This window comes from Scyliorhinus torazame, chromosome 6 (assembly GCF_047496885.1).
Source record: "Scyliorhinus torazame isolate Kashiwa2021f chromosome 6, sScyTor2.1, whole genome shotgun sequence".
Classification (NCBI taxonomy): domain Eukaryota; kingdom Metazoa; phylum Chordata; class Chondrichthyes; order Carcharhiniformes; family Scyliorhinidae; genus Scyliorhinus; species Scyliorhinus torazame.
This window is the reverse complement of record NC_092712.1, coordinates 40444291-40467540: the sequence shown is the minus strand read 5'-3', so window position 1 is coordinate 40467540 and position 23250 is coordinate 40444291. Positions and strand designations below refer to the sequence as shown.

Below are 23250 nucleotides of genomic sequence, written 5' to 3'. Positions count from 1 at the left end.
GGCCTCTTTCTGCACTGTAGGGATTCTATGACTTCCAGATCTCACTGACCAGTCCACTTTGCCAATCGCCGCAGGGCACGTCTATGTGGGGGGGGGGGGGGGGGGTTAGACGCGTGGTGTGGGACATCTCTTAATGTGGGTATTCCATTGCACATCAGCAGACACACAGTCCTTGACAGACACGGTCCTGTTCCAGTGACGAGGGAGCCTCGATGACTGGATGTCTCCCTACTGCTACAGCCTTCATCTGCCATTGCAGCGTTCCCAGACCATTGCCCTGGGTGTCTGGGTTACTAGTCCAGTGACAATACCACTACGTCACCACCTCCCCATGCTGAAACCCAGGCCCTTCGTCCCTGTCAACTGATCTTTCTCAATATCCTTCCAAATGTTTTTCTTTCAAGTATTTATCTAATCCCGCCTGAAACCTAGAATTGTATCAGTTCCCTGCACTACGGCACAGGCAGCGCATTCTAAATTCAAACAACTTGCTGCACAAGAAGGAGCTCTCCTCACACCACCTCTGGTGATTTTACAATTGTCTTAAAGCTCTGCCGTCTGGTTACCCCAGATTGAGGTTTCCCTCTGTCAGTGGAAACAGTTTCTTCTTAGTTACTTTATCAAAGCTCGTCAAAGATCTTGAACGCTTGTATTAAATCTCTGGCTCTCAGGAGAATGGCAGCAGCTTCCACATAGCTGAATCATTTAGTCCCCGGTACCATTCCAATGAATTTCCCCTCTACCCTCCCTGATGCCTTAACAGTGGTGCCCAGGATTGTACACAATACTCCATCCTGGGCCTAACCAACATTTTATAACAATTTAACACAACATTGCTGTTTGTCCACCATGTGTACGGAATTTCCCCCTCCCCCCACCCCCGCAGCAGGTTGTCCCAAGGTGGAGATGCTTCGCCATTGGCTGCTGGTGGGAACTTCCGGTCCCGCCGAGGTCTGCGGCAGATTGCACGGCTCGCCTGACCCGCAGCAGGGGGTCGACTTCGGTGAGACCGGACGATCCTGGCAGCGGGAAAGGCCGGAAAATCACAATCTCTGACCCTGTGTGCAAATCTAAACATAGAGGGCGTCTGTCCCCAGGACGCCCAGAATGTCTTACCCGATGGGACGGAGAATCGTCATCGGGGCAAAATTGGGATGGGCGCCAGGCTCTGACCTGAGCGCCATGCTCCGACCCCCATTGACGGTGTGAACAAATACCAGGTCGCACGCCTGTGGGAGCATAGAATTAATGCATATTGGTCGTAATGGCCCATTTACATCTATTTATTGAGCCAGGTTCATTATGCTCTGCCCTGCCATGATTCTCCAGTCCCCGTGGCCGGGAGTTACGTGGGCGAGGTTCACTTGTGGTCTCAGCAATCATGAACCTGAGGTGATGACCTCCTGGTGGGCCAAGGGGCTGCCCCACTGCAAAGATCAGCACGCAAGGGCAATGATGGTAGAGACCATCCCAGCCCAACACCCGCCCACCCGCAATATAAATCAACCCTAAACCCTCTGCACCCCACACATTGCACAGCTGCCCCTAACTCCCAAGTATGGGGGTGATCCACCCCGCCCCCCCTCCCAGGGACCCCTGTAATATGGGCTCCCACAGGGAACCCAGTAATGGGGGGACCTCCCCCCCCCCCCCACAGGGTACCTTGTAATGGGGAGACCCCCCCCTATTGGCACCCCAGTGATAGGAAGATCCCCCCATAGAGGCCCCTGTGATAGGAGGACATCCTATAGGGATCCCTGTGATAGGAGGACCAGTCACGGGCACCCCTGTGATAGAGGGACCTCCCCGCAGAGATCACTGTGATAGGGGGACTGGATGGCCCCCTGTGGGGTCCCCCCACAGGGACCCCTGTGATTGAAAGACCCTTCACAGGGACTCCTCTGATAGGGAGAACACGCAGAGAGAGTCCTGTGACAGGGAGACCCACCAAAGGGCCCCCCTGATACACCCCCCAAGAAAAGAGGCCCCTGTCTGGAAGCTGGAGAGCAGTCCAGAGAAGGGCTGTGGGAATCATTATAGCTTTAATACTTACCTTGCAGCTCCACATGTCCATTCCTCAAAGCAGAGCTGATGTGCGTCTGTCTGGTTCCCACAGACCCACTATCAGCTGTCCATTCATGGCTTTCATAGAACATAGAACATACAGTGGAGAAGGAGGCCATTCAGCCCATCGAGTCTGCACCGAACCACTTAAGCCCTCACTTCCACCCTATCCCCGTAACCCAATAACCCCTCCTAACCTTTTTGGTCACTAAGGGCAATTTATCATGGCCAATCCACCTAACCGGCCCATCTTTGGACTGTGGGAGGAAACCGGAGCACCCGGAGGAAACCCACGCAGACACTGGGAGAACGTACAGACTCCGCACAGACAATGACCCAGCGGGGAATCAAACCTGGGACCCTGGTGCTGTCAATCCACAGTGCTAACCACTATGCTACCGTGCTGCCCATTGTGCTACCGTGCTGCCCATGTTTGTGACTGACAGCTTGTAAGAACTACCCGCAGCTTTGATCCATTCATATCCCTTTAGGCTTCAGTGACCTAAGTGCTGAAACCCTAATGTTTGTAAACATTGACCACATCAAAGAGATGAAAGTGCACTAAGTGCATTCCAATCACTCAAGTGTGTGATTTCACTGCACTTACCTCACCGTGAGCATCCCTGTACTACAGGGGTCCCTGGGGTGGTGGGGTCACCCCATACTTGGGGGTGGGGGGGCACCCTGTACTTGAAGGTGTGGGGGTCACCCAGGCAATCGGGGGGGGGTGAGGTTGCTGTATGGTTGGGGGGGGGGGGGGGGCTGGGCCAATTTGAAGTATGTAGGGTGGAGGGGAGAGCCAGGCCGATGCATGGTGTGCGGAAGGTGGCCAACCACGGGACTCCGCCATCAGCCTCCCGCTCAAGATGGCAGCCCAATAGCCAGATTCTCTGGGAATCCCTCATATTCAATGCCATGCATCGATTTGCATGATGTGGACCACTGAATTGCACCCTAGTTTCTGACCGCAAGGGGATCATAAAACTGGTGCAATTCAGCTCCGGCGGGAGAACAGTCTCCCAAATGGAAAATCCAGCCAGAAGTATAAAAGCAAAATACTGCGGATGCTGTGGATCTGAAATAAAATCAGAAGATTTTCAGCTGGCCAGGCAGCCGCTGTGGAATGAGAAACTGGGATAATGTTTCAGGTCTGTGAGCTTTTCTAAGAACAGGGAACAGTTAGAAATGGAAGAGGTTTTGAGCAAGCGAAAGGCCAGAGGTGGGTGGCAGACAAAAGGGAAGGTCGGTGATCGGGCAGAGGGCAGGAGAGGTGAAATGATGAAAGAATTGGTGGTGCGCGGTCAAAGGTAATAAGGGGACAAGTAAAGAAATGAAAGATATGCCGAGAGGAGGTGTAAATCATTGGACAGAACCCGTTTAAACACAAAATTAAGGAATCGAGAGAAACGAGAGAGAAACCAAAGCAGCAGAGAAACACGGAACAAAATGGAGGCAGAGGTTATAATCCAACAGTTTTGAACTGAATGTTGAGTCCAGAAGGTTGCAAAGTGCCCAGCTCAAGATGGAGTTGTATTGTGCTTCACTGTCTCACTGGAGCAGGTCAAGGACAGAGGGATTAGCGTGAGTGCATGACAGAGAATTAAATTGTCAGGCGATTGGAAGCCCCGGGACTGAATTGAGGTGTTTGGTAAAGTAATCACCTCAAGATTACTTTCTCTAATGCAGAGGCGGCCACATCAGGAGCAGCAAATGCAGCAGATTAAATTGAAAGGAGTCCATGTAAATCACTGCTCCACCTGGAAGGAACGTCTGGGGTCTTCAAACTGTGGTGAGAGAGGAAGTAAAAGGGCAGGCATTGCATTTTCTGCGCTTGCATGGAAAGTTGCCATCGAGAGGGGAAGGGGTGTTGGGGACAATTGAGGCGTGGCCCAGACTGTCATGAAGGGAACATTGCCATCAGATTGCTGAAGTTGCACATTTTCAAACTACTCAAACATAATGAAACGCACCATGTTTGAAGATGTTGAATGAGTGATAGAAGAAGGTGAACATTCTCCCCAGTTGATCATTGGCTGAAAGGTTAATGGCATCAATGAGGGAGAAGTTATTCCATCAAGTCAGATGCGCGGTATCCTGTTCCTGACGGCTTAAGCAGGGAGGTTACTGTGTGGTATTATACTCCAAGCTTAACATTGTTCTTTTCTTCCTCCTGAGCAGTCTTCCCCGTCGGAGAACGATTTGAGTAAGAAACATTTGCTGACAGATCACCGTGCCTCTATGGGTTACCTGGAAGAGATACATCAAAGAGAGCGGGCTGTCAGTGCAGCCAGTGTCCTTACCAATACCATGGAAGGTAAGATTAAGAGGTGTTCGGAGACAGAACCAAAAAACATTCCTTGAGATGGCGGTGGGATAGAGGAAAGTTTGCAAAGGACATTCAATCTAAGTCCTCTTCGTTTATTCTCAATTTCACAATGGGGAAGATATTCCCTCCCAAGTTGAAGTAATAACATTGGTTCTACACTGCACTGTGTACAACATGGCCAGGCTGCTTCCCAATCTGTGCCTTCCCCTGTGTCCCTCTACTGGTCTGTGCCGTTACTGGGGAAGGACTTGATCTATTTCTTTTTTTCTGGTAATTATAAAATGTGCCATTACAAAAAAAGGTTCTAACGGCCAGGTACAGAATTCAGACTGGCAGGAAGGGATGAAAGGAAGGCTCGGACAGTTGCTAACATTACATCCACTAAACTCAAACATTGTCCTGCTTCAGAACTGTGTGTTCAGATTGACTCAGTTCAGAGTGACTCAGTTCAGAGTGACTCAATTCAGATTGATTCAGTTCAGATTGATACAGTTCAGATTGACTCAATTCAGATTGACTCAATTCAGATTGACACAGTTCAGAGTGATTCAGCTCAGAGTGACTCAGTTCTGAGTGATTAAGTTCAGAGTGAATCAGTTCAGAGTGATTCAGCTCAGAGTGACTCAGTTCAGAGTGACTCAGTTCAGAGTGACTCAGTTCAGAGTGACTCAGTTCAGAGTGATTCAGTTCAGAGTGACTCAGTTCAGAGTGACTCGGTTCAGAGTGACTCAGTTCAGATTGACACAGTTCAGATTGACTCAGTTCAGAGTGATTCAGTTCAGAGTGACTCAGTTCAGATTGACTCAATTAAGATTGATTCAGTTCAGAGTGACTCAGTTCAGAGTGACTCAGTTCAGAGTGACTCAATTCAGATTGATTCAGTTCAGATTGATACAGTTCAGATTGACTCAATTCAGATTGACTCAATTCAGATTGACACAGTTCAGAGTGATTCAGCTCAGAGTGACTCAGTTCTGAGTGATTAAGTTCAGAGTGAATCAGTTCAGAGTGATTCAGCTCAGAGTGACTCAGTTCAGAGTGACTCAGTTCAGAGTGACTCAGTTCAGAGTGATTCAGCTCAGAGTGACTCAGTTCAGAGTGACTCGGTTCAGAGTGACTCAGTTCAGATTGACACAGTTCAGATTGACTCAGTTCAGAGTGATTCAGTTCAGAGTGACTCAGTTCAGATTGACTCAATTAAGATTGATTCAGTTCAGAGTGACTCAGTTCAGAGTGACTCAGTTCAGATTGACTCAGTTCAGAGAGATTCAGTTCAGATTGACTCAGTTCAGAGTGATTCAGTTCAGATTGACTCAGATCAGATTGATTCAGTTCAGATTGACTCAGTTCAGATTGACTCAGTTCAGAGTGACTCGGTTCACAGTGATTCAGTTCAGAGTGACGCAATTCAGAGTGACTCAGTTCAGGTTGACTCAGTTCAGAGTGATTCAGTTCAGAGTGACTCAGTTCAGAGTGACTCAATTCAGATTGATTCAGTTCAGATTGACTCAGTTCAGAGTGACTCGGTTCAGAGTGACTCAATTCAGATTGATTCAGTTCAGATTGACTCAGTTCAGAGTGATTCAGTTCAGAGTGACTCAGTTCAGAGTGACTCGGTTCAGAGTGACTCTGTTCACAGTGACTCAGTTCAGAGTGACTCAGTTCAGATTGACTCAGTTCAGAGTGATTCAGTTGAGAGTGACTCAGTTCAGATTCACTCAGTTCAGATTGACTCAGTTCAGATTGACTCAGTTCAGATTGACTCAGTTCAGAGTGACTCGGTTCAGAGTGACTCAATTCAGATTGATTCAGTTCAGATTGACTCAGTTCAGAGTGATTCAGTTCAGAGTGACTCAGTTCAGAGTGACTCGGTTCAGAGTGACTCTGTTCACAGTGACTCAGTTCAGAGTGACTCAGTTCAGATTGACTCAGTTCAGAGTGATTCAGTTGAGAGTGACTCAGTTCAGAGTGACTCAATTCAGATTCACTCAGTTCAGATTGACTCAGTTCAGATTGACTCAGTTCAGATTGACTCAGTTCAGATTGACTCGGTTCAGAGTGACTCAGTTCAGATTGACTCAGTTCAGATTGACTCAGTTCAGAGTGACTCAGTTCAGAGTGACTCAATTCAGATTCACTCAGTTCAGAGTGACTCAGTTCAGATTGACTCAGTTCAGATTGACTCAGTTCAGATTGACTCAGTTCAGAGTGACTCGGTTCAGAGTGACTCAGTTCAGATTGACTCGGTTCAGAGTGACTCGGTTCAGAGTGACTCAGTTCAGATTGACACAGTTCAGATTGACTCAGTTCAGAGTGATTCAGTTCTGAGTGACTCAGTTCAGATTGACTCAATTAAGATTGATTCAGTTCAGAGTGACTCAGTTCAGAGTGACTCAGTTCAGAGTGACTCAGTTCAGAGTGACTCAGTTCAGATTGACTCAGTTCAAAGTGATTCAGTTCAGATTGACTCAGTTCAGATTGATTCAGTTGAGAGTGACTCAGTTCAGAGTGACTCAATTCAGAATCACTCAGTTCAGAGTGACTCGGTTCAGAGTGACTCAGTTCAGATTGACACAGTTCAGATTGACTCAGTTCAGAGTGATTCAGTTCAGAGTGACTCAGTTCAGATTGACTCAATTAAGATTGATTCAGTTCAGAGTGACTCAGTTCAGAGTGACTCAGTTCAGAGTGACTCAGTTCAGAGTGACTCAGTTCAGATTGACTCAGTTCAGATTGACTCAGTTCAGAGAGATTCAGTTCAGATTGACTCAGTTCAGAGTGATTCAGTTCAGATTGACTCAGTTCAGATTGATTCAGTTCAGATTTACTCAGTTCAGATTGACTCAGTTCAGAGTGACTCGGTTCAGAGTGATTCAGTTCAGAGTGACTCAATTCAGAGTGACTCAATTCAGAGTGACTCAGTTCAGGTTGGCTCAGTTCAGAGTGATTCAGTTCAGAGTGACTCAGTTCAGAGTGTCGCAATTCAGATTGATTCAGTTCAGATTGACTCAGTTCAGAGTGACTCGGTTCAGAGTGACTCAATTCAGATTGATTCAGTTCAGATTGACTCAGCTCAGAGTGATTCAGTTCAGATTGACTCAGTTCAATTTGATTCAGTTCAGATTGACTCAGTTCAGATTGACTCAGTTCAGATTGACTCAGTTCAGAGTGAGTCAGTTCAGAGTGAATCAGGTCAGATTGACTCAGTTCAGAGTGACTCAATTCAGATTGACTTAGTTCTGAGTGATTCAGTTTAGAGTGAATCAGGTCAGAGTGACTCATTTCAGATTGACTCAGTTCAGAGTGACTCGGTTCAGAGTGATTCAGTTCAGATTGATACAGTTCAGATTGACTCAATTCAGATTGACTCAATTCAGATTGACACAGTTCAGAGTGATTCAGCTCAGAGTGACTCAGTTCTGAGTGATTAAGTTCAGAGTGAATCAGTTCAGAGTGATTCAGCTCAGAGTGACTCAGTTCAGAGTGACTCAGTTCAGAGTGACTCAGTTCAGAGTGACTCAGTTCAGAGTGACTCAGTTCAGAGTGATTCAGCTCAGAGTGACTCAGTTCAGAGTGACTCGGTTCAGAGTGACTCAGTTCAGATTGACACAGTTCAGATTGACTCAATTCAGAGTGATTCAGTTCAGAGTGACTCAGTTCAGATTGACTCAATTAAGATTGATTCAGTTCAGAGTGACTCAGTTCAGAGTGACTCAGTTCAGAGTGACTCAGTTCAGAGTGACTCAGTTCAGAGTGACTCAGTTCAGAGTGACTCAGTTCAGAGAGATTCAGTTCAGATTGACTCAGTTCAGAGTGATTCAGTTCAGATTGACTCAGTTCAGATTGACTCAGTTCAGATTGACTCAGTTCAGATTGACTCAGTTCAGAGTGACTCGGTTCAGAGTGATTCAGTTCAGAGTGACTCAATTCAGAGTGACTCAGTTCAGGTTGACTCAGTTCAGAGTGATTCAGTTCAGAGTGACTCAGTTCAGAGTGACTCAATTCAGATTGATTCAGTTCAGATTGACTCAGTTCAGAGTGACTCGGTTCAGAGTGACTCAATTCAGATTGATTCAGTTCAGATTGACTCAGTTCAGAGTGATTCAGTTCAGAGTGACTCAGTTCAGAGTGACTCGGTTCAGAGTGACTCTGTTCAGAGTGACTCAGTTCAGAGTGACTCAGTTCAGATTGACTCAGTTCAGAGTGATTCAGTTGAGAGTGACTCAGTTCAGAGTGACTCAATTCAGATTCACTCAATTCAGATTGACTCAGTTCAGATTGACTCAGTTCAGATTGACTCAGTTCAGATTGACTCGGTTCAGAGTGACTCGGTTCAGAGTGACTCAGTTCAGATTGACTCAGTTCAGATTGACTCAGTTCAGATTGACTCGGTTCAGAGTGACTCGGTTCAGAGTGACTCAGTTCAGATTGACTTAGTTCAGATTGACTCAGTTCAGAGTGACTCAGTTCAGAGTGACTCAATTCAGATTCACTCAGTTCAGAGTGACTCAGTTCAGATTGACTCAGTTCAGATTGACTCAGTTCAGATTGACTCAGTTCAGAGTGACTCAGTTCAGAGTGATTCAGCTCAGATTGACTCAGTTCAGAGTGACTCGGTTCAGAGTGACTCAGTTCAGATTGACACAGTTCAGATTGACTCAATTCAGAGTGATTCAGTTCAGAGTGACTCAGTTCAGATTGACTCAATTAAGATTGATTCAGTTCAGAGTGACTCAGTTCAGAGTGACTCAGTTCAGAGTGACTCAGTTCAGAGTGACTCAGTTCAGATTGACTCAGTTCAGAGAGATTCAGTTCAGATTGACTCAGTTCAGATTGACTCAATTAAGATTGATTCAGTTCAGAGTGACTCAGTTCAGAGTGACTCAGTTCAGAGTGACTCAGTTCAGATTGACTCAGTTCAGAGTGATTCAGTTCAGATTGACTCAGTTCAGATTGACTCGGTTCAGAGTGACTCGGTTCAGAGTGACTCAGTTCAGATTGACTCAGTTCAGATTGACTCAGTTCAGATTGACTCGGTTCAGAGTGACTCGGTTCAGAGTGACTCAGTTCAGATTGACTTAGTTCAGATTGACTCAGTTCAGAGTGACTCAGTTCAGAGTGACTCAATTCAGATTCACTCAGTTCAGAGTGACTCAGTTCAGATTGACTCAGTTCAGATTGACTCAGTTCAGATTGACTCAGTTCAGAGTGACTCAGTTCAGAGTGATTCAGCTCAGATTGACTCAGTTCAGAGTGACTCGGTTCAGAGTGACTCAGTTCAGATTGACACAGTTCAGATTGACTCAATTCAGAGTGATTCAGTTCAGAGTGACTCAGTTCAGATTGACTCAATTAAGATTGATTCAGTTCAGAGTGACTCAGTTCAGAGTGACTCAGTTCAGAGTGACTCAGTTCAGAGTGACTCAGTTCAGATTGACTCAGTTCAGAGAGATTCAGTTCAGATTGACTCAGTTCAGATTGACTCAATTAAGATTGATTCAGTTCAGAGTGACTCAGTTCAGAGTGACTCAGTTCAGAGTGACTCAGTTCAGATTGACTCAGTTCAGAGTGATTCAGTTCAGATTGACTCAGTTCAGATTGATTCAGTTGAGAGTGACTCAGTTCAGAGTGACTCAATTCAGAATCACTCAGTTCAGAGTGACTCGGTTCAGATTGACTCAGTTCAGAGTGATTCAGTTCAGAGTGACTCAGTTCAGATTGACTCAATTAAGATTGATTCAGTTCAGAGTGACTCAGTTCAGAGTGACTCAGTTCAGAGTGACTCAGTTCAGAGTGACTCAGTTCAGAGTGACTCAGTTCAGAGTGACTCAGTTCAGATTGACTCAGTTCAGAGAGATTCAGTTCAGATTGACTCAGTTCAGAGTGATTCAGTTCAGATTGACTCAGTTCAGATTGATTCAGTTCAGATTTACTCAGTTCAGATAGACTCAGTTCAGAGTGACTCGGTTCAGAGTGATTCAGTTCAGAGTGATTCAGTTCAGAGTGACTCAATTCAGAGTGACTCAATTCAGAGTGACTCAGTTCAGGTTGGCTCAGTTCAGAGTGATTCAGTTCAGAGTGACTCAGTTCAGAGTGACTCGGTTCAGAGTGACTCAATTCAGATTGATTCAGTTCAGATTGACTCAGTTCAGAGTGATTCAGTTCAGATTGACTCAGTTCAGATTGACTCAGTTCAGATTGACTCAGTTCAGAGTGAGTCAGTTCAGAGTGAATCAGGTCAGATTGACTCAGTTCAGAGTGACTCAATTCAGATTGACTTAGTTCTGAGTGATTCAGTTCAGAGTGAATCAGGTCAGAGTGACTCATTTCAGATTGACTCAATTCAGAGTGACTCAGTTCTGAGTGATTCAGTTCCGATTGACTCAGTTCAGATTGATTCAGTTCAGAGTGAATCAGGTCAGAGTGACTCATTTCAGATTGACTCAGTTCAGATTGACTCAGTTCAGATTGACTCAGTTCAGATTGACTCAGTTCAGATTGACTCAGTTCAGAGTGACTCAGTTCAGATTGACTTAGTTCAGAGTGACTCAGTTCAGATTGACGCAGTTCAGATTGATTCAGTTCAGAGTGACTCAGTTCAGATTGACTCAGTTCAGAGTGATTCAGTTCAGAGTGACTCAGTTCAGATTGACTCAGTTCAGAGTGATTTAGTTCAGAGTGACTCAGTCCAGGGTGATTCAGTTCAGAGTGACTCAGGCCAGATTGACTCAGTTAAGACTGACTCAGTTCAGAGTGACTCAGTTCTGAGTGATTCAGTTCCGATTGACTCAGTTCAGATTGATTCAGTTCAGAGTGAATCAGGTCAGAGTGACTCATTTCAGATTGACTCAGTTCAGATTGACTCTGTTCAAATTGACTCAGTTCAGATTGACTCAGTTCAGATTGACTCAGTTCAGAGTGACTCAGTTCAGATTGACTCAGTTCAGAGTGATTCAGTTCAGAGTGATTCAGATCAGAGTGACTCAGTTCAAAGTGATTCAGTCCAGAGTGACTCAGTTCAGAGTGACTCAATTCAGATTCACTCAGTTCAGATTGATTCAGTTCAGATTGACTCAGTTCAGATTGACTAAGTTCAGAGTGAGTCAGTTCAGAGTGAATCTGGTCAGATTGAATCAGTTCAGATTGACTCAGTTCAGAGTGATTCAGTTCAGTGTGATTCAGATCAGAGTGACTCAGTTCAAAGTGATTCAGTCCAGAGTGACTCAGTTCAGAGTGACTCAATTCAGATTGACTTAGTTCAGAGTGATTCAGTTCAGAGTGAATCAGGACAGATTGACTCAGTTCAGAGTGACTCAATTCAGAGTGACTCAGTTCTGAGTGATTCAGTCCAGAGTGAATCAGGTCAGATTGGCTCAGTTCAGTTTGACTCGGTCCAGAGTGACTCGGTTCAGAGTGATTCAGATCAGAGTGACTCAGTTCAAAGTGATTCAGTCCAGAGTGACTCAGTTCAGAGTGACTCAATTCAGATTGACTTAGTTCAGAGTGATTCAGTTCAGAGTGAATCAGGACAGATTGACTCAGTTCAGAGTGACTCAATTCAGAGTGACTCAGTTCTGAGTGATTCAGTTCAGAGTGACTCAGTTCAGAGTGACTCAGTTAAGAGTGATTCAGTTCAGATTGACTCAGTTTAGGGTGACTCAGTTCAGATTGACTCAGTTCAGAGTGATTTAGTTCAGAGTGACTCAGTTCAGATTGACTCAGTTTAGATTGACTCAGTTCAGAGTGACACAGTTCAGATTGACACTGTGCAGAGTGATTCAGATCAGAGTGACTCAGTTCAGATTGACTCAGTTCAGAGTGACTCAGTTCAGATTGACACAGTTCAGAGTGATTCAGTTCAGAGTGATTCAGATCAGAGTGACTCAGCTCAGAGTGACTCAGTTCAGATTGACACAGTTCAGAGTGACTCAGTTCAGAGTGACTCAGTTCAGAGTGACTCAGTTCAGATTGACACAGTTCAGAGTGATTCAGTTCAGAGTGATTCAGTTCAGAGTGACTCAGTTCAGATTGACTCAGTTCAAATTGACTCAGTTCAGAGTGATTCAGTTCAAAATGATTCAGATCAGAGTGACTCAGTTCAGAGTGATTAACTCAGAGTGACTCAGTTCAGAGTGATTCAGTCCAGAGTGACTCAGTTCAGAGTGACTCAATTCAGATTGACTTAGTTCAGAGTGATTCAGTTCAGAGTGAATCAGGTCAGATTGACTCAGTTCAGAGTGATTCAGTTCAGATTGACTCAGTTCAGATTGATTCAGTTCAGATTTACTCAGTTCAGATAGACTCAGTTCAGAGTGACTCGGTTCAGAGTGATTCAGTTCAGAGTGACTCAATTCAGAGTGACTCAATTCAGAGTGACTCAGTTCAGGTTGGCTCAGTTCAGAGTGATTCAGTTCAGAGTGACTCAGTTCAGAGTGACTCAATTCAGATTGATTCAGTTCAGATTGACTCAGTTCAGAGTGACTCGGTTCAGAGTGACTCAATTCAGATTGATTCAGTTCAGATTGACTCAGTTCAGAGTGATTCAGTTCAGATTGACTCAGTTCAGATTGACTCAGTTCAGATTGACTCAGTTCAGAGTGAGTCAGTTCAGAGTGAATCAGGTCAGATTGACTCAGTTCAGAGTGACTCAATTCAGATTGACTTAGTTCTGAGTGATTCAGTTCAGAGTGAATCAGGTCAGAGTGACTCATTTCAGATTGACTCAATTCAGAGTGACTCAGTTCTGAGTGATTCAGTTCCGATTGACTCAGTTCAGATTGATTCAGTTCAGAGTGAATCAGGTCAGAGTGACTCATTTCAGATTGACTCAGTTCAGATTGACTCAGTTCAGATTGACTCAATTCAGATTGACTCAGTTCAGATTGACTCAGTTCAGAGTGACTCAGTTCAGATTGACTTAGTTCAGAGTGAGCCAGTTCAGATTGACGCAGTTCAGATTGATTCAGTTCAGAGTGACTCAGTTCAGATTGACTCAGTTCAGAGTGATTCAGTTCAGAGTGACTCAGTTCAGATTGACTCAGTTCAGAGTGATTTAGTTCAGAGTGACTCAGTCCAGGGTGATTCAGTTCAGAGTGACTCAGGCCAGATTGACTCAGTTAAGACTGACTCAGTTCAGAGTGACTCAGTTCTGAGTGATTCAGTTCCGATTGACTCAGTTCAGATTGATTCAGTTCAGAGTGAATCAGGTCAGAGTGACTCATTTCAGATTGACTCAGTTCAGATTGACTCAGTTCAAATTGACTCAGTTCAGATTGACTCAGTTCAGATTGACTCAGTTCAGAGTGACTCAGTTCAGATTGACTCAGTTCAGAGTGATTCAGTTCAGAGTGATTCAGATCAGAGTGACTCAGTACAAAGTGATTCAGTCCAGAGTGACTCAGTTCAGAGTGACTCAATTCAGATTCACTCAGTTCAGATTGATTCAGTTCAGATTGACTCAGTTCAGATTGACTAAGTTCAGAGTGAGTCAGTTCAGAGTGAATCTGGTCAGATTGACTCATTTCAGATTGACTCAGTTCAGATTGACTCAGTTCAGATTGACTCAGTTCAGATTGACTCAGTTCAGATTGACTCAGTTCAGAGTGACTCAGTTCAGATTGACTTAGTTCAGAGTGACTCAGTTCAGATTGACGCAGTTCAGAGTGATTCAGTTCAGAGTGATTCAGGACAGATTGACTCAGTTCAGAGTGACTCAATTCAGATTGACTTAGTTCAGAGTGATTCAGTTCAGAGTGAATCAGGACAGATTGACTCAGTTCAGAGTGACTCAATTCAGAGTGACTCAGTTCAGAGTGACTCATTTCAGACTGACTCAGTTCAGAGTGACTCAGTTCTGAGTGATTCAGTTCCGATTGACTCAGTTCAGATTGATTCAGTTCAGAGTGAATCAGGTCAGAGTGACTCATTTCAGATTGACTCAGTTCAGATTGACTCAGTTCAAATTGACTCAGTTCAGATTGACTCAGTTCAGATTGACTCAGTTCAGAGTGACTCAGTTCAGATTGACTCAGTTCAGAGTGATTCAGTTCAGAGTGATTCAGATCAGAGTGACTCAGTACAAAGTGATTCAGTCCAGAGTGACTCAGTTCAGAGTGACTCAATTCAGATTCACTCAGTTCAGATTGATTCAGTTCAGATTGACTCAGTTCAGATTGACTAAGTTCAGAGTGAGTCAGTTCAGAGTGAATCTGGTCAGATTGAATCAGTTCAGATTGACTCAGTTCAGAGTGATTCAGTTCAGAGTGATTCAGATCAGAGTGACTCAGTTCAAAGTGATTCAGTCCAGAGTGACTCAGTTCAGAGTGACTCAATTCAGATTGACTTAGTTCAGAGTGATTCAGTTCAGAGTGAATCAGGACAGATTGACTCAGTTCAGAGTGACTCGGTTCAGAGTGACTCAGTTCAGATTGACTCAGTTCAGATTGACTCAGTTCAGATTGACTCGGTTCAGAGTGACTCGGTTCAGAGTGACTCAGTTCAGATTGACTTAGTTCAGATTGACTCAGTTCAGAGTGACTCAGTTCAGAGTGACTCAATTCAGATTCACTCAGTTCAGAGTGACTCAGTTCAGATTGACTCAGTTCAGATTGACTCAGTTCAGATTGACTCAGTTCAGAGTGACTCAGTTCAGAGTGATTCAGCTCAGATTGACTCAGTTCAGAGTGACTCGGTTCAGAGTGACTCAGTTCAGATTGACACAGTTCAGATTGACTCAATTCAGAGTGATTCAGTTCAGAGTGACTCAGTTCAGATTGACTCAATTAAGATTGATTCAGTTCAGAGTGACTCAGTTCAGAGTGACTCAGTTCAGAGTGACTCAGTTCAGAGTGACTCAGTTCAGATTGACTCAGTTCAGAGAGATTCAGTTCAGATTGACTCAGTTCAGATTGACTCAATTAAGATTGATTCAGTTCAGAGTGACTCAGTTCAGAGTGACTCAGTTCAGAGTGACTCAGTTCAGAGTGACTCAGTTCAGATTGACTCAGTTCAGAGTGATTCAGTTCAGATTGACTCAGTTCAGATTGATTCAGTTGAGAGTGACTCAGTTCAGAGTGACTCAATTCAGAATCACTCAGTTCAGAGTGACTCGGTTCAGATTGACTCAGTTCAGAGTGATTCAGTTCAGAGTGACTCAGTTCAGATTGACTCAATTAAGATTGATTCAGTTCAGAGTGACTCAGTTCAGAGTGACTCAGTTCAGAGTGACTCAGTTCAGAGTGACTCAGTTCAGAGTGACTCAGTTCAGAGTGACTCAGTTCAGATTGACTCAGTTCAGAGAGATTCAGTTCAGATTGACTCAGTTCAGAGTGATTCAGTTCAGATTGACTCAGTTCAGATTGATTCAGTTCAGATTTACTCAGTTCAGATAGACTCAGTTCAGAGTGACTCGGTTCAGAGTGATTCAGTTCAGAGTGACTCAATTCAGAGTGACTCAATTCAGAGTGACTCAGTTCAGGTTGGCTCAGTTCAGAGTGATTCAGTTCAGAGTGACTCAGTTCAGAGTGACTCGGTTCAGAGTGACTCAATTCAGATTGATTCAGTTCAGATTGACTCAGTTCAGAGTGATTCAGTTCAGATTGACTCAGTTCAGATTGACTCAGTTCAGATTGACTCAGTTCAGAGTGAGTCAGTTCAGAGTGAATCAGGTCAGATTGACTCAGTTCAGAGTGACTCAATTCAGATTGACTTAGTTCTGAGTGATTCAGTTCAGAGTGAATCAGGTCAGAGTGACTCATTTCAGATTGACTCAATTCAGAGTGACTCAGTTCTGAGTGATTCAGTTCCGATTGACTCAGTTCAGATTGATTCAGTTCAGAGTGAATCAGGTCAGAGTGACTCATTTCAGATTGACTCAGTTCAGATTGACTCAGTTCAGATTGACTCAGTTCAGATTGACTCAGTTCAGATTGACTCAGTTCAGAGTGACTCAGTTCAGATTGACTTAGTTCAGAGTGACTCAGTTCAGATTGACGCAGTTCAGATTGATTCAGTTCAGAGTGACTCAGTTCAGATTGACTCAGTTCAGAGTGATTCAGTTCAGAGTGACTCAGTTCAGATTGACTCAGTTCAGAGTGATTTAGTTCAGAGTGACTCAGTCCAGGGTGATTCAGTTCAGAGTGACTCAGGCCAGATTGACTCAGTTAAGACTGACTCAGTTCAGAGTGACTCAGTTCTGAGTGATTCAGTTCCGATTGACTCAGTTCAGATTGATTCAGTTCAGAGTGAATCAGGTCAGAGTGACTCATTTCAGATTGACTCAGTTCAGATTGACTCTGTTCAAATTGACTCAGTTCAGATTGACTCAGTTCAGATTGACTCAGTTCAGAGTGACTCAGTTCAGATTGACTCAGTTCAGAGTGATTCAGTTCAGAGTGATTCAGATCAGAGTGACTCAGTTCAAAGTGATTCAGTCCAGAGTGACTCAGTTCAGAGTGACTCAATTCAGATTCACTCAGTTCAGATTGATTCAGTTCAGATTGACTCAGTTCAGATTGACTAAGTTCAGAGTGAGTCAGTTCAGAGTGAATCTGGTCAGATTGAATCAGTTCAGATTGACTCAGTTCAGAGTGATTCAGTTCAGTGTGATTCAGATCAGAGTGACTCAGTTCAAAGTGATTCAGTCCAGAGTGACTCAGTTCAGAGTGACTCAATTCAGATTGACTTAGTTCAGAGTGATTCAGTTCAGAGTGAATCAGGACAGATTGACTCAGTTCAGAGTGACTCAATTCAGAGTGACTCAGTTCTGAGTGATTCAGTCCAGAGTGAATCAGGTCAGATTGGCTCAGTTCAGTTTGACTCGGTCCAGAGTGACTCGGTTCAGAGTGATTCAGATCAGAGTGACTCAGTTCAAAGTGATTCAGTCCAGAGTGACTCAGTTCAGAGTGACTCAATTCAGATTGACTTAGTTCAGAGTGATTCAGTTCAGAGTGAATCAGGACAGATTGACTCAGTTCAGAGTGACTCAATTCAGAGTGACTCAGTTCTGAGTGATTCAGTTCAGAGTGACTCAGTTCAGAGTGACTCAGTTAAGAGTGATTCAGTTCAGATTGACTCAGTTTAGGGTGACTCAGTTCAGATTGACTCAGTTCAGAGTGATTTAGTTCAGAGTGACTCAGTTCAGATTGACTCAGTTTAGATTGACTCAGTTCAGAGTGACACAGTTCAGATTGACACTGTGCAGAGTGATTCAGATCAGAGTGACTCAGTTCAGATTGACTCAGTTCAGAGTGACTCAGTTCAGATTGACACAGTTCAGAGTGATTCAGTTCAGAGTGATTCAGATCAGAGTGACTCAGCTCAGAGTGACTCAGTTCAGATTGACACAGTTCAGAGTGACTCAGTTCAGAGTGACTCAGTTCAGAGTGACTCAGTTCAGATTGACACAGTTCAGAGTGATTCAGTTCAGAGTGATTCAGTTCAGAGTGACTCAGTTCAGATTGACTCAGTTCAAATTGACTCAGTTCAGAGTGATTCAGTTCAAAATGATTCAGATCAGAGTGACTCAGTTCAGAGTGATTAACTCAGAGTGACTCAGTTCAGAGTGATTCAGTCCAGAGTGACTCAGTTCAGAGTGACTCAATTCAGATTGACTTAGTTCAGAGTGATTCAGTTCAGAGTGAATCAGGTCAGATTGACTCAGTTCAGAGTGATTCAGTTCAGATTGACTCAGTTCAGATTGATTCAGTTCAGATTTACTCAGTTCAGATAGACTCAGTTCAGAGTGACTCGGTTCAGAGTGATTCAGTTCAGAGTGACTCAATTCAGAGTGACTCAATTCAGAGTGACTCAGTTCAGGTTGGCTCAGTTCAGAGTGATTCAGTTCAGAGTGACTCAGTTCAGAGTGACTCAATTCAGATTGATTCAGTTCAGATTGACTCAGTTCAGAGTGACTCGGTTCAGAGTGACTCAATTCAGATTGATTCAGTTCAGATTGACTCAGTTCAGAGTGATTCAGTTCAGATTGACTCAGTTCAGATTGACTCAGTTCAGATTGACTCAGTTCAGAGTGAGTCAGTTCAGAGTGAATCAGGTCAGATTGACTCAGTTCAGAGTGACTCAATTCAGATTGACTTAGTTCTGAGTGATTCAGTTCAGAGTGAATCAGGTCAGAGTGACTCATTTCAGATTGACTCAATTCAGAGTGACTCAGTTCTGAGTGATTCAGTTCCGATTGACTCAGTTCAGATTGATTCAGTTCAGAGTGAATCAGGTCAGAGTGACTCATTTCAGATTGACTCAGTTCAGATTGACTCAGTTCAGATTGACTCAGTTCAGATTGACTCAGTTCAGATTGACTCAGTTCAGAGTGACTCAGTTCAGATTGACTTAGTTCAGAGTGAGCCAGTTCAGATTGACGCAGTTCAGATTGATTCAGTTCAGAGTGACTCAGTTCAGATTGACTCAGTTCAGAGTGATTCAGTTCAGAGTGACTCAGTTCAGATTGACTCAGTTCAGAGTGATTTAGTTCAGAGTGACTCAGTCCAGGGTGATTCAGTTCAGAGTGACTCAGGCCAGATTGACTCAGTTAAGACTGACTCAGTTCAGAGTGACTCAGTTCTGAGTGATTCAGTTCCGATTGACTCAGTTCAGATTGATTCAGTTCAGAGTGAATCAGGTCAGAGTGACTCATTTCAGATTGACTCAGTTCAGATTGACTCAGTTCAAATTGACTCAGTTCAGATTGACTCAGTTCAGATTGACTCAGTTCAGAGTGACTCAGTTCAGATTGACTCAGTTCAGAGTGATTCAGTTCAGAGTGATTCAGATCAGAGTGACTCAGTACAAAGTGATTCAGTCCAGAGTGACTCAGTTCAGAGTGACTCAATTCAGATTCACTCAGTTCAGATTGATTCAGTTCAGATTGACTCAGTTCAGATTGACTAAGTTCAGAGTGAGTCAGTTCAGAGTGAATCTGGTCAGATTGACTCATTTCAGATTGACTCAGTTCAGATTGACTCAGTTCAGATTGACTCAGTTCAGATTGACTCAGTTCAGATTGACTCAGTTCAGAGTGACTCAGTTCAGATTGACTTAGTTCAGAGTGACTCAGTTCAGATTGACGCAGTTCAGAGTGATTCAGTTCAGAGTGATTCAGGACAGATTGACTCAGTTCAGAGTGACTCAATTCAGATTGACTTAGTTCAGAGTGATTCAGTTCAGAGTGAATCAGGACAGATTGACTCAGTTCAGAGTGACTCAATTCAGAGTGACTCAGTTCAGAGTGACTCATTTCAGACTGACTCAGTTCAGAGTGACTCAGTTCTGAGTGATTCAGTTCCGATTGACTCAGTTCAGATTGATTCAGTTCAGAGTGAATCAGGTCAGAGTGACTCATTTCAGATTGACTCAGTTCAGATTGACTCAGTTCAAATTGACTCAGTTCAGATTGACTCAGTTCAGATTGACTCAGTTCAGAGTGACTCAGTTCAGATTGACTCAGTTCAGAGTGATTCAGTTCAGAGTGATTCAGATCAGAGTGACTCAGTACAAAGTGATTCAGTCCAGAGTGACTCAGTTCAGAGTGACTCAATTCAGATTCACTCAGTTCAGATTGATTCAGTTCAGATTGACTCAGTTCAGATTGACTAAGTTCAGAGTGAGTCAGTTCAGAGTGAATCTGGTCAGATTGAATCAGTTCAGATTGACTCAGTTCAGAGTGATTCAGTTCAGAGTGATTCAGATCAGAGTGACTCAGTTCAAAGTGATTCAGTCCAGAGTGACTCAGTTCAGAGTGACTCAATTCAGATTGACTTAGTTCAGAGTGATTCAGTTCAGAGTGAATCAGGACAGATTGACTCAGTTCAGAGTGACTCAATTCAGAGTGACTCAGTTCTGAGTGATTCAGTCCAGAGTGAATCAGGTCAGATTGGCCCAGTTCAGTTTGACTCGGTCCAGAGTGACTCGGTTCAGAGTGATTCAGATCAGAGTGACTCAGTTCAAAGTGATTCAGTCCAGAGTGACTCAGTTCAGAGTGACTCAATTCAGATTGACTTAGTTCAGAGTGATTCAGTTCAGAGTGAATCAGGACAGATTGACTCAGTTCAGAGTGACTCAATTCAGAGTGACTCAGTTCTGAGTGATTCAGTTCAGAGTGACTCAGTTCAGAGTGACTCAGTTAAGAGTGATTCAGTTCAGATTGACTCAGTTTAGGGTGACTCAGTTCAGATTGACTCAGTTCAGAGTGATTTAGTTCAGAGTGACTCAGTTCAGATTGACTCAGTTTAGATTGACTCAGTTCAGAGTGACAAAGTTCAGATTGACACTGTGCAGAGTGATTCAGATCAGAGTGACTCAGTTCAGATTGACTCAGTTCAGAGTGACTCAGTTGAGATTGACACAGTTCAGAGTGATTCAGTTCAGAGTGATTCAGATCAGAGTGACTCAGCTCAGAGTGACTCAGTTCAGATTGACACAGTTCAGAGTGACTCAGTTCAGAGTGACTCAGTTCAGATTGACACAGTTCAGAGTGATTCAGTTCAGAGTGATTCAGTTCAGAGTGACTCAGTTCAGATTGACTCAGTTCAAATTGACTCAGTTCAGAGTGATTCAGTTCAAAGTGATTCAGATCAGAGTGACTCAGTTCAGAGTGATTAACTCAGAGTGACTCAGTTCAGAGTGATTCAGTCCAGAGTGACTCAGTTCAGAGTGACTCAATTCAGATTGACTTAGTTCAGAGTGATTCAGTTCAGAGTGAATCAGGTCAGATTGACTCAGTTCAGAGTGATTCAGTTCAGATTGACTCAGTTCAGATTGATTCAGTTCAGATTTACTCAGTTCAGATGGACTCAGTTCAGAGTGACTCGGTTCAGAGTGATTCAGTTCAGAGTGACTCAATTCAGAGTGACTCAATTCAGAGTGACTCAGTTCAGGTTGGCTCAGTTCAGAGTGATTCAGTTCAGAGTGACTCAGTTCAGAGTGACTCAATTCAGATTGATTCAGTTCAGATTGACTCAGTTCAGAGTGACTCGGTTCAGAGTGACTCAATTCAGATTGATTCAGTTCAGATTGACTCAGTTCAGAGTGATTCAGTTCAGATTGACTCAGTTCAGATTGACTCAGTTCAGATTGACTCAGTTCAGAGTGAGTCAGTTCAGAGTGAATCAGGTCAGATTGACTCAGTTCAGAGTGACTCAATTCCGATTGACTTAGTTCTGAGTGATTCAGTTCAGAGTGAATCAGGTCAGAGTGACTCATTTCAGATTGACTCAATTCAGAGTGACTCAGTTCTGAGTGATTCAGTTCCGATTGACTCAGTTCAGATTGATTCAGTTCAGAGTGAATCAGGTCAGAGTGACTCATTTCAGATTGACTCAGTTCAGATTGACTCAGTTCAGATTGACTCAGTTCAGATTGACTCAGTTCAGATTGACTCAGTTCAGATTGACTCAGTTCAGATTGACTCAGTTCAGAGTGACTCAGTTCAGATTGACTTAGTTCAGAGTGAGCCAGTTCAGATTGACGCAGTTCAGATTGATTCAGTTCAGAGTGACTCAGTTCAGATTGACTCAGTTCAGAGTGATTCAGTTCAGAGTGACTCAGTTCAGATTGACTCAGTTCAGAGTGATTTAGTTCAGAGTGACTCAGTCCAGGGTGATTCAGTTCAGAGTGACTCAGGCCAGATTGACTCAGTTAAGACTGACTCAGTTCAGAGTGACTCAGTTCTGAGTGATTCAGTTCCGATTGACTCAGTTCAGATTGATTCAGTTCAGAGTGAATCAGGTCAGAGTGACTCATTTCAGATTGACTCAGTTCAGATTGACTCAGTTCAAATTGACTCAGTTCAGATTGACTCAGTTCAGATTGACTCAGTTCAGAGTGACTCAGTTCAGATTGACTCAGTTCAGAGTGATTCAGTTCAGAGTGATTCAGATCAGAGTGACTCAGTACAAAGTGATTCAGTCCAGAGTGACTCAGTTCAGAGTGACTCAATTCAGATTCACTCAGTTCAGATTGATTCAGTTCAGATTGACTCAGTTCAGATTGACTAAGTTCAGAGTGAGTCAGTTCAGAGTGAATCTGGTCAGATTGACTCAGTTCAGATTGACTCAGTTCAGAGTGATTCAGTTCAGAGTGATTCAGATCAGAGTGACTCAGTTCAAAGTGATTCAGTCCAGAGTGACTCAGTTCAGAGTGACTCAGTTCAGATTGACTTAGTTCAGAGTGACTCAATTCAGATTCACTCAGTTCAGATTGATTCAGTTCAGATTGACTCAGTTCAGATTGACTAAGTTCAGAGTGAGTCAGTTCAGAGTGAATCTGGTCAGATTGACTCAGTTCAGATTGACTCAGTTCAGAGTGATTCAGTTCAGAGTGATTCAGTTCAGAGTGACTCAATTCAGATTGACTTAGTTCAGACTGATTCAGTTCAGAGTGAATCAGGACAGATTGACTCAGTTCAGAGTGACTCAATTCAGAGTGACTCAGTTCTGAGTGATTCAGTCCAGAGTGAATCAGGTCAGATTGGCTCAGTTCAGTTTGACTCGGTCCAGAGTGACTCGATTCAGAGTGATTCAGATCAGAGTGACTCAGTTCAAAGTGATTCAGTCCAGAGTGACTCAGTTCAGAGTGACTCAATTCAGATTGACTCAGTTCAGATTGACTCAGTTCAGAGTGAGTCAGTTCAGAGTGAATCAGGTCAGATTGACTCAGTTCAGAGTGACTCAATTCAGATTGACTTAGTTCTGAGTGATTCAGTTCAGAGTGAATCAGGTCAGAGTGACTCATTTCAGATTGACTCAATTCAGAGTGACTCAGTTCTGAGTGATTCAGTTCCGATTGACTCAGTTCAGATTGATTCAGTTCAGAGTGAATCAGGTCAGAGTGACTCATTTCAGATTGAC

At 43.8% G+C, this 23250-nt stretch overlaps 1 protein-coding gene across 1 annotated transcript in view; it reads left to right on the top strand.

Annotated features, from left to right (window-relative positions):
• Window positions 1-23250, top strand: part of LOC140425680 (sodium channel protein type 1 subunit alpha-like) — a 580672-nt gene that overhangs the window by 466304 nt on the left and 91118 nt on the right. Inside the window, exon 14 of the mRNA XM_072510176.1 lies at window positions 4243-4378. Coding sequence (XP_072366277.1) covers window positions 4243-4378 — 136 coding nt within the window. The remainder of the gene's footprint in view (window positions 1-4242; window positions 4379-23250) is intronic.